The 11380-nt window shown below is 40.4% G+C and overlaps 1 protein-coding gene across 1 annotated transcript in view; it reads right to left on the bottom strand.

Moving 5' to 3' along the window:
- Window positions 1–9221: 9221 nt before the first annotated feature.
- HOXC8 (homeobox C8) overlaps window positions 9222–11380 on the bottom strand; it is a 4169-nt gene continuing 2010 nt past the window's right edge. The window contains 1 exon segment of the mRNA XM_070736052.1: window positions 9222–11147. Coding sequence (XP_070592153.1) covers window positions 10855–11147 — 293 coding nt within the window. The 3' untranslated portion in view covers window positions 9222–10854.

Genomic DNA, 11380 nt, shown 5'->3' with positions numbered 1-11380 from the left:
GACTACTGCGAAAGAGTCATAAGAGAAACCACAATAAAAAGTTCACGTTCATGGATGGAGTCCACATGACTTCCTGTGGCCAATCCAACTTGTGATTCAGTCGTTAAACTTTTATTGCTCAGCTGTAAATTTTCTGCAAACAACCAAGAATGCGTTGCATTTTTGTGTGTGTGTGTGACGAGTGCAAATGCTCTTCTCTGTCGCCATGTTAATAGAAGTCTCCTCTCTGTGCATATACATGTGTGTGTGTGTGTGGACGTTCGTATATTACACACACACACACGTACTCACTCGCATTTGGCTTGTGTCATTTTTCTTGTCACCCAAATCTTCCCTCACTAGGAGATATTAATAGGAATAAATTCGAACGAAGTCAGGGAAAGAACTCCCCCCCTTTCCTTTCTTCCTTCCTCTTTTCTTTCTTTCTTTCTTTCTTTCTTTCTTCCTTCCTTCCTTCCTCTTTTATTCCTTTCTTTCTTCCTTCCTTCCTTTCCTTTCTTCCTTCTTTCCTCCCTCTAGTTTTTAAAAATCCAGTTCGTGTACTGTATTTATTCCTGTTTGAAACCCAAGTAATATGCAGAAAGGGGCAGGGCTGAGGAGAATAGATGTTGGCGTCCATCATGCAGCCCTATCATTCTTCCTATTATAGCTGCTAATTCGCTTATTATTTCCAACCTAGCTCCCATTTGTTTACTCCAGTGGCAGCAAAAGCCGCCTGGCTGTGCTCCCAACTCATTTTCCGACTTGCCTCTTTAATCAAGCAAATGAACTGGTGGACAAAACGGTGGGGAGATCCAAAAGGGGAATTGGGGAGTAAGCTAAGCACACCTCTGGATGCTCTGGCAACCCCTTTCTCCAGGCCTTAGTGTCCCCCCCCACCTCCTCAGGCTGTGTGCCGCCCTCTTCCCCAAGGTCTGAGTTAAACTTGTAGCAGATTTTCCTCCCTATCTTTTACATAGTACTGCAATATATACACACCCAAATACACAAATCTGTATTCTGTATCACATTTTTAAAAAATCTTGGGGGGGGGGCAGGGGACCTGCTATTATCTATCTAGATAGATAATCTATCTAGATAGATAATCTATCTACCTACCTACCTACCTACCTATCATCCATCCATCCATCCATCCATCCATCCATCCATCCATCCATCCATCCATCCATCCATCCATCCATCCATCTATCTATCTATCTATCTATCTATCTATCTATCTTCCTGTGTGTGTGTAATGTATGTACATGTATGTATGTATGTATGTATGTATGTATGTATGTATGTGTATATGTAGGGATGTGTGTATACATACACATAAATATACATTATATATATATACATATATACACAATACACATATATACATATATATACATATATAGTCTGCGGAGAGGGGCGGCATACAATCTAAATAATAAATAAAATAAATAAATAAATAAATATACATATATGGGGATATATATACTGCAATATACACTGCTCAAAAAAAATACACTGCTCAAAAAATAAAGGGAACATTTAAACAACAGAATATAATTCCAAGTAAATAAAACTTCTGTGAAATCAAACTGTCCCTTAGGAAGCAACACTGATTGACAGAATCAATTTCATTTTGTTGTCAGCACATTCAACTTTGTACAGAAGAAAGTATTCAATGAGAATATTTCATTCATTCAGATCTAGGATGTGTTATTTGATTGTATACATTCTCTCCCTCCATATATATACACATATATTCCAAACTTGCAAAAAACTGGTAAAAGAATAAAGGGAGATTAGTATAGATCTATAGATCTATATACACACATACCCACTCTATATGCTCGCTCTCTCTCTCTCTCTCTCTCTCCCTCCCTCTCTCTCTCTCTCTCTCTATACACACACACACACAAACACACATAGATAAATGCACACAAAGAGAATGTGTATATACACACACACACCATACATACATATGCACTCACACATATACATACATACATACATACATACATACACACATACATATCACCACCATCATTTTAGCCATTGTCTATCCGCTGCAAGAGGAAGGCCTCTTCCGCATGTTTTCAACCAATACGATCCTGAGCTTTCTATATTTCTATATACAGTATTTCTATATTTTCTATATTTCTACACATACATACATATATAGATACATATACATATATACCTGTGTGTGAGTTTCTGAGAGAGACAGAGATAGAGATAGAGAGATGTTTCCATATTTTCATTGTTCCAAATCCCCGCTATCGCCAACAATGAAACAATATCTCCGTTCAATACCGAACCTGGAATCCCACAAGATTTGGGGCCCCAATGGAGTTTTAAGGGGCGCAAATAATTCGACCTCCTTCATACCAGTATGGAGAACAAAGCAATCCCACGCAAGACCCAGACCCGCTACCCGAGAGCTACCTCAGGCTTCCAAATCCCAAATACGGGGTCCCTCCCAAGCGGCTTTGCAAAAAAAAAAAAGAAAGATGAAATAAAATAAAAAATACCTGCCTGAGAGGTTGGAGAAGAAAGAAGAGATTTTTCCCCCCGCATTCAGTCACGGAGTCTTAGGCGCCCTTTTCGGGTTTGGGTTTGGGGGTTGTTGTTTTTTTTTTGTTTAATCCTCCAACAGTCCCCCACGTAAAAGCGACGTGGAAACGGCGGGCTATTGCTAGAACCCTGGGTTCGATTTCCAGGGGATCATTTCCACAGACCTTTGCAAAAGCCAGGAAGAAACCGAGGTCCCCTCTGAAGGGCGAACCCTTTCTGAGGACATAGGACCGCGGGGCCAGCTGTGAAACGGGACAACACCCCCTTTTCACAGGTACCTAGACAATGCAGGGGAGTGGGGCTACTTCGGCTCTTGAATAGAATAGAATAGAATTCTTTATTGACCAGGTGCGATTGGACACAGAAGGAATTTGTGTTTGGTGCAGATGCCCTCAGCGTATATAAAAGAAAAGATCCATTTGTCAAGAATCATGAGGTACTTTCCAGCTGTACCAATGTGGATTGCGGGTAGGTTGGTTTTTTAAAAAGAAAAAAATATATATTATTATCTCTTGGAAACACGACCATGGCCCGATGCAAGAGAAACCCCAGAAAAGGGTCGGAGAGAAACTGTATGGAAAGAGGCAGCCGAAAAGAAAGTCAAGTGTGCATTGGAATATTTTCCGTCTTTTACCTGTCCCTCAGAGGATCTGAGTGGGTCGGATAAACTCTCATATATATACTGGATTTGGACGTCCAGGCGAGAAGATAGATAGATAGATAGATAGATAGATAGATAGAGAGAGAGAGAGAGAGAGAGAGAGAGAGAGAGAGAGAGAGAGAGAGAGAGAGAGAGAGAGAGAGAGAGCTTATGCACTATAGTATAGACTAGAATATATATAGACTAGATATATACTATATATATATACTATATGAATTCCACAGAAAACAAGCATATATATATATATATATATATATATATATATATATATATATATATATATATATATATATATATATATATATATATAAATATGTTTTTGCTGAATTATATGTACATATATATATATATATAATATGTTTTGCTGAATTATATGTACATATATATATGCTGATAAGTGACATATATATATATATATATATATATATATATATATATATATATATATATCCTTGTTCATATATATATATGCTTGTTTTCTGTTGAATAAATATAGTATATAGTATATATAAATATAGTATATAGTATATCTAGGAAAACATATATGTATATGTGTGTGTGTGTGTGTGTGTGTATGTATATACATATATATATATATATATATATATATATATATATATATATATATACATACATACATACATACATACATACATACATACATACATATTCTAGGCTATACTATAATGCATACTCTCCCTCTACATATATATACTGTACTCTAATTTTTATATTCTCTCCGTATATATATTCTCTCCCTCTCCCTCTCTCTATCCCTATCTATCTATCTATCTATCTATCTATCTATCTATCTATCTATCTATCTATCTCTAACAATAATATATAGAATATATATAGACTTCTAGTCTATACTATAGTAATTTACATATTCTCTGTATATTATCTCTCTTTATCTATCTATCTATCTATCTATCTATCTATCTAACTAACTAACTAACTAACTAACTAACTAACTAACTAACTAACTATAATGTAAACTAGAATATATATAGACTATATACACACACACACACATATAGGTGTGAGTGGGTATTCTAGTCTATACTGTAGTATACTAGTATAGTCTAACTATATTAGTCTCATTTCATTGTATTCATTTTCATTTCATATTCATTTTCATTATCACCAAAAATATGTTACACACACATTCTCTATATTCTCGCCTGGACGTCGAAATCCTTCCTTGGAGTGTGGAAGGGGGGCAGAGAAAGGGGAAGGCGGCTGTATTTCTCAGACTCCGTGTGAATATGAGTCTGTCTGAAATTCCCATTACAGGTAATGGTCCAACCGGATGAGAGGGAAATGACTTTTTTCCTTTTTTTCCACAGCTTTACAAACCGACAATAAATTTTATAACAGGTAGTTAAAAGTTACGACGAGGAAGGAACGGCTCCAACCGCGGAGGCTGAAGAAGGACAATGGAAAGGCCCGTTTTCTACGGAGGCGGGCGGCCCAAAAGCAGCTTCCTCCTCCAAGCCAGAACCGAACCTGCCCGGCTCCCTCCGGTACCCTATATATCGGTCGCCCCCCCCCCATGCCACCACATTCCGAAGTCAACCCTTCCCAGACAAGGTGGCGCGTCCTTCTTCTTTAGGAGCGGATGAGAAAAACCACCTCTCATCTTTTGGCCCTGGAAAGAAATCGCGCCTCGCTTTTTCGAGGGGGAGGGATGAATAAACGGCGTGTATCAAAAAATCAGGAAGCGAAAGTGGAAGGAAGGAAGCTCGGGTGAGAAAGAGAAACCTTCCATTTTCTCCCGACTCCCCCCCCCCCCCCCCCAAGAAACCCTTCTTTCCAGACTAGGCCCAAAGAATCGAGGCTTCAAAGTTTTGTTTTGTTTTTTTGTGGTTCAGGCGTGTGAAGCATCATTTTTTGTACACCTCCAAGTACAAAAATTGGACCTAGTCAAACCCTTTATCTTCTCTCAGCCCCCCCCCCCCCCGCCCTTCCATGGATAACATTTACTATCTAACGGCTGGTGTGGTGAGAATAATAAACTCAGAGAAAATGAGCAAATATGCTTCGGTGCCGTTTTTTGGGGAGAAATTGTATTTCTCCCACACACGCGCGCGCGCACAAATCACAAATGGAGACTGGAAGAAATTTTGATAGGCTAATAAAAAGAAAAGTGCAGAATAGGATGGCGTTTTCTTACTCCAGGCGAGTGGGTGAGTTCTCATTTTGGAAAGACTTGAAGTAATAACGATCGTTTCCAAAACAGCCACTTTCTTAGGGGGAAAAAAAGAAGCTTATCTTCTTTTAAATTACTTCCAACAATAAAAATGGCCATCTCCTCTCTTTTTTCTCTTTCCCTCTTCAAATGGCGAAGTGATTATCCGAGCCCCCCCCCCCCCACTCCGTACAAATAAACGCATATTGTCTAACGACGTTTATAACCTATAAACATTTCCGCCCCCCCCCTCCAGTTTAACAGCTTTTCCTTGCAATTTCGTTAATTTAGCTTCTACCCCTATGATAGATAAATCTCATTTGGGAGACTCCTTCAAATCGAGCCACTCAAGGAAAGTAGGCTTAGATATGATGGATAAAGTGAGGATCCAGCTTTTCACCTCCCCCCCCCCCTTTTTTTTTCTTTCTTTCTTTTTCTACCCTGGATATTTTCAGATCCAGTCTTTGAAATTAAATTAAATTAACTTTTCTTTCCTGGCAGGAATATACTATAGTACATCCCTATATAGTATATTCCTATAAATATATCCCTATATAGTGTATATTATACACACACATATACATATTTAGCGTGTGTATACATATAGTGTATATAGTGTATATACTATATAGTGTGTTTGTGTGTGTGTGTGTGTATAACATGTGATATATATTCTGTTGGATAACATGTGATACACACACACAAACACACTATACACTATATACACTATATATATATATATATATATATATTATATATATATATATATACACACACACACACACACACACACACACACACACTAAATATTTATAGCATACACACACATATAAATACACACGCACACATAAATATATAGTGAATATACACACATACACACACACACACATCTTGTGAGTAGACAGAAGATGATACATAGATGACAGATAGATGGTAGGTAGGTAGGTAGGTAGGTAGGTAGATAGATAGATAGATAGATAGATAGATAGATAGATAGATAGATAGATAGATAGAGACTGTACTTTCCAAAGAGTTCCTTAAACTTTGGGGAATAAGGTGGAGGAAAGGAAAAAAGAGAGAAAATTGTTCAAGGGTTATTTTTTTAATTGTCAGTTCACGGAAAAGAATCAGATGCTCCAAGCCTGGTTTTGAAAGGTGTGGGGTTTGTATTTGGTTTAACCCTTTGTGGGGGGGGGGGGGGGAGAAGGGTGAGGTGAATACATTATGAATGCACGCATGTACACATACACACAACATTTCTCTCTCTCACACACACACACACTTAGGCCACCGAGTTTAGCAAAGGCCGGTCCTGTCCTAGTTTTGAGGAGCAATAAAACGGCTTACCTTTCTACTCTGCGGACTGTTAAAGTCGACCCTACCGAGGCAAAGCTTTATGACCGACCCCTTGCAAAGACCAGGCGGATGGGTGGGTGGGTGGACGCTAGGGTGTCCACTCAAGGAGAAGCCCTTTAAGGATAGGGCGGGCGCCTGCTCTTTCTAGCGGGGCAAGAACTTTAGGCTGGGGGTGGGGGGTTCGAATTATTGCCGCTGGGATTCAAGTCGGCCTTGGGGATGGGAGGAATGGGAGGGGCAGGATTTTCTGCCCCTGCTCTCCCATCCTCAAAAATAGGGGAAAGTAAAGCACCGCGGGCCAGGTTCATTAGATGTTTTGCGTGTGTGTGCGTGTGTGTGTGTGTGTTGTGTTTGTTTCTGGTGCATTTGGGAGTTGCCTTTGCCTTTGTGTGTGTGGGTTTCTGGTGCATTGGAGGGGGGGGGTAGAACTCTGCTTCTATTACATTTTCCCAACTTCTTGGGAATTATCCAAGCAAACTACTTTTGGGGGACCAAACAATATTGGAATGCAGTAACAGTGGATCTCTGGAACCAAACAATATTGGATCCCTGGCATCCAATACTGGATCCCTGGCCTCCAGAGGCAAGCACACCCCTGGACCAATCACAAACCCAAGGCAATGCTAAAGCATCCATCTATCTTTTTTCTTTTATGTACGCTGAGAGCATATGCACCAAGGCAAATTCCTTGTGTGTCCAATCACACATGGCCAATTAAAAAAAAATCTATTCTATGGATGCAAAATAAAGGTATTGGTGATCCTGGGGCCTTCCCCTCACTCTCTGCCCCTACCTTCTGCTGTAACCAAAGTTGCTGGGGCGTAGAGGAGCAGACACCCCTGCCCACCCCTCCCTCTGTACACTTAAGGGTTCTACCTCTTTAAGCAGCTACACATTTAAGGTTGGGAGATAAAAGGATTTCTCCCAAACGCCCCACCCGCTCCTGGGCCTGTATCTTTCCCCAGATTCTGCACACTAAGCCAAGATGCATCTTAGGAATCTTCTGGTGGCTTATCTGAAGTATCCCTGTAAACAACCTGCCTTCTTCCATACCAAATCCTGAGTGAGTTAGGATACAGTCCATATCTCAGCAGATGAAGAGCAGCAATATCCTGCAGAAGCAGGATGCCTTTCTGGTGTGTCTGCATGTTGCACACACACACAAACACACACACACACACACCAATATGTGGAGGAGGGGCAATAGAAGGAGAGGAGAGCTCAGAGGAAACACAAAGATGGGTGGGTGGGTGGGTGAATGAGTGTATGCCTGGGAGAGAGAGAGACAGCTTAAGTGTACCTATACACACATGTTGTGGATAAACAAAAGACGCACAGACATAACTCATAGATGCTTAGTGCAGTGTGCAAAGCATGTGTGTACCGTGTTTTCCCCAAAATAAGACCCTGTCTTATATTTTTTTTGAAACCTGAAAGAAGCCCTTGACCTTATTGCCATGCACTCCAAAGCCCCCTTGGCCTTATTACCAGGAGGTTTTCTTATTTGGGGGGGGGGCGGAGGTATATGTGCACACATGTATATTATTCCTTCACAGCCTTATAAATAAGTATGTTACACCACAGAGTACATTGAACCCCTTCTTCTAAAATCTGATTCATATTTGCTTTATTTTCTTGATAATCGAAACCAACCGGAAAGGCTGGGCTCCTTCCGACTTATTTTCACCTTTGCTTAAGAAGAAGAATACAAATCAAAAATAAGACCAGGCAAAGCAGAAAACTATGCAAGGAGCACAGTAAGGCTGCAGTAATGAGATTTCCAGAGAAAACAAAAATCTTTAACTGAAAGAATTGATTTGAAAGGAATGGGTAGGAAGATCCTAATGAAGGCCATACTTTTATAACCAAGAAATGGAGTGGTATTGTAAAGGCAGTAATTGGGAGCCCTGGAGGGTGGTGGGAGGGCTTTTTGGGGGGGAGAACCCACAGCAAAGTTTAGGTTTGGGCAGGGGGCTTTGTCCCTCAGTCCTTTGGAAGAGGAGGAGGCAATCCCTGGATCCAGGTGTAGATTCAGGATTTGTTTGTGTAAATCCGGCCCTTAACCTATGCCCCCCCCCCCAAAAAAAATAAATCCCATTGTAACTTCTCTAGTAGAATGCAACCTAAAAAAAACATCTCCCATGATACTTAATTCCACCAATGGAACCCTGGTCAGAATATTAAGGGGTATACACATAGAGGCTCCCCAACACTCCTCTGGACCGATTCAGCTGTGGTCCATATAGTACACACGGTGTGTGTGTGTCCACATTTCATAAAGCTCCGTCTTAATCCAGGATGCAGATATTGGAACCTCAGATCGCCCCCCAAAAAAGCTGATTCTGAGTTTTTAAGGTTGTCGGTATTTTGAAGGTACCACTTGCCCACCAGTAAGTTTTAGCAGGTGAGTTCTATTGGGGTGGTTGGCACTAAATAATCGCCCAGCTATTAAAAAGCTCAATCTAGTGGTTTCCCCCTTAAATTTTATTGTTTATTTACGTAATATCTCACGTATACAATACAAATCCACGGTCAGCCAGAATTGCGTTTCCAGCCGAAATTGCTACATTCAGAGTTTTGAACACGCAGAAGACTATGGTTGACATAAAACAGATGACAATTCTTTGTGGGTGTACTTCGAGCATCTTGCATTAACAGATAAAGTCAAGACAAATAGATAACTATACATTCAGTGCAATTAAGTCCTAACTACATTATAAGCACAATAAAATAATACCATACTGTGCGTCCTTAACTAGGCAGTTCAGTTGTTGGGAATTTTTTTTTTTCCAAAACAAGAACCAAAAAACAAAACCAAACAAAAACCGAAAACAAAACTGTAAGCAGCAACATACGACAACCAAAAAAACCGCAGTTACAAATACTTTCAAAGCATGATTCCTTCTATAGGTAGTGATAAGATACATTACAATGGTTTTGATCTTATTAATTATTATTAATAATATTATTATTATTTTCTGCTACTTAGTAGCTTGCATTAGGGCAATACACAACTCTTCTCAAAAACTGATTATGGTGCTGCGGTTGTTTGCAGTTCCCTTTTGACCATTGTTTTATTACGTATAAAGCCCCCATCTTGTTGCTAATAGACGATTATTGCAGGGTTCCCATTTAGGTAGTACATGAAGAATGCTCACACAAGTAATCTAGCAAATAAACCCATCGCCCCAGAAACCTTAATTTAGCTCCCTCTTTTTCAGGGGTATACTAAGTATATTTATTCCTGGATGAGAGTAGAACTTTTCCCCGCGCCGTATCGGGGTGTTTAGGGGTACAACCCCCGTGTCTTGAAAATCAGAGGGCGCCTTGTAGGTAAAGTTCTCCCTTAAGTTTGTAGAAACTCAGTAAGCAAGTGAAATGTTTGTCCTCAGGAATCTGCCCAAGCCTCCACCTTTCCTTCAAAGAGGCAACTAGCCAGCACCGGTAATCATAACAATTGTCCTTTAGGTGGCCGTGGCTGACAGCTAAAAGCGAAATCATAAATGTACCTTAACTTGGAGGAGCAGATGAGCAGACAAGCTTGTTGCTGTTGTAGTTCTTCCCTTTAAAAGTTAAGATCAACCTAAGTGATTCTCCTGCCCTCCTCACAGCCCCCTGTAGAGCATCAGGGCTGTGGAAGGCGACTGCAAGAGGCATTCCAAAGAAATTAGAGAGGACAGGCTGTTATTTTTGTTCTTAGAACCGGGGAAAATTGCAAGGAGATGTTGGGGTCAGGAGAGACGCTGGTGCTACTGGGATGGGGTGCGGTGCGGTAGGGGCCAAGGTAAATGGCAAAAGCCAAGCTGAACTCTGGGTTTCGATGTGGCTGGCAAGCAATCCAGTTCTCTCTTGGCTTTTATTGGGAGGAAAGAAAAATAAAATAAGAGTGAATAATAAAATAAAGAAATATCCGCTGTTATTGGGGTGGGAGGAGAGCAGGGGAAGTACTGTGACAATAAAAAAGGAGGGCTACAACTGTTTGACAGGTAGTTACTGTTGTGTGTGAGTCTCTCCGTTCTATACTCTATAAAAGCGAATGACCCTCGTAAAACCTCCTCGATTTATCATCCGCCATAAAATGAGGACTTCAAGAAGACAGTCAGTCCTTGCTTTCTTCTTTTTCCTCCTCTTCTTTTTCCTCTTCCTCGTTGGTTTCCTCCTCCGTCTTCTCCTCTTCCCTGGCTCCCGGTAGCTTATCCTTGTTGTTTTCTTTCTTCCACTTCATCCTCCGGTTCTGGAACCAGATCTTGACTTGCCTCTCTGTCAGTCCGAGGGCGTGGGAGACCTCGATGCGCCGCTTCCGTGTCAAATAGGGGTTGAAGAGGAACTCCTTCTCTAGCTCCAAGGTTTGATACCGGCTGTAAGTCTGTCTGCCACTGCGCCTCCCGGGAGCTGTGTGACACCAATAATAATAATAATAATAATAATAATAATAATAATAATAATAATAATAATAATAATAATAATAATAATAATAATAATAATAATAATGAACAACAAATATGTGTTAGGCTCTTTTTTCCCTTCTTTTAAAATTTTCTTTGTTTTTTCTCTCCTACAGGAAGCTCCTTCCCTTCTCTTTCCACCCACCCTCCCTCCCTCCTTCCCTCCTTCCTTCCCTCCTT

This window comes from Erythrolamprus reginae, chromosome 2 (assembly GCF_031021105.1).
Source record: "Erythrolamprus reginae isolate rEryReg1 chromosome 2, rEryReg1.hap1, whole genome shotgun sequence".
In the NCBI taxonomy this organism is placed as follows: domain Eukaryota; kingdom Metazoa; phylum Chordata; class Lepidosauria; order Squamata; family Dipsadidae; genus Erythrolamprus; species Erythrolamprus reginae.
This window is presented reverse-complemented; position numbering and strand designations above follow the sequence as displayed.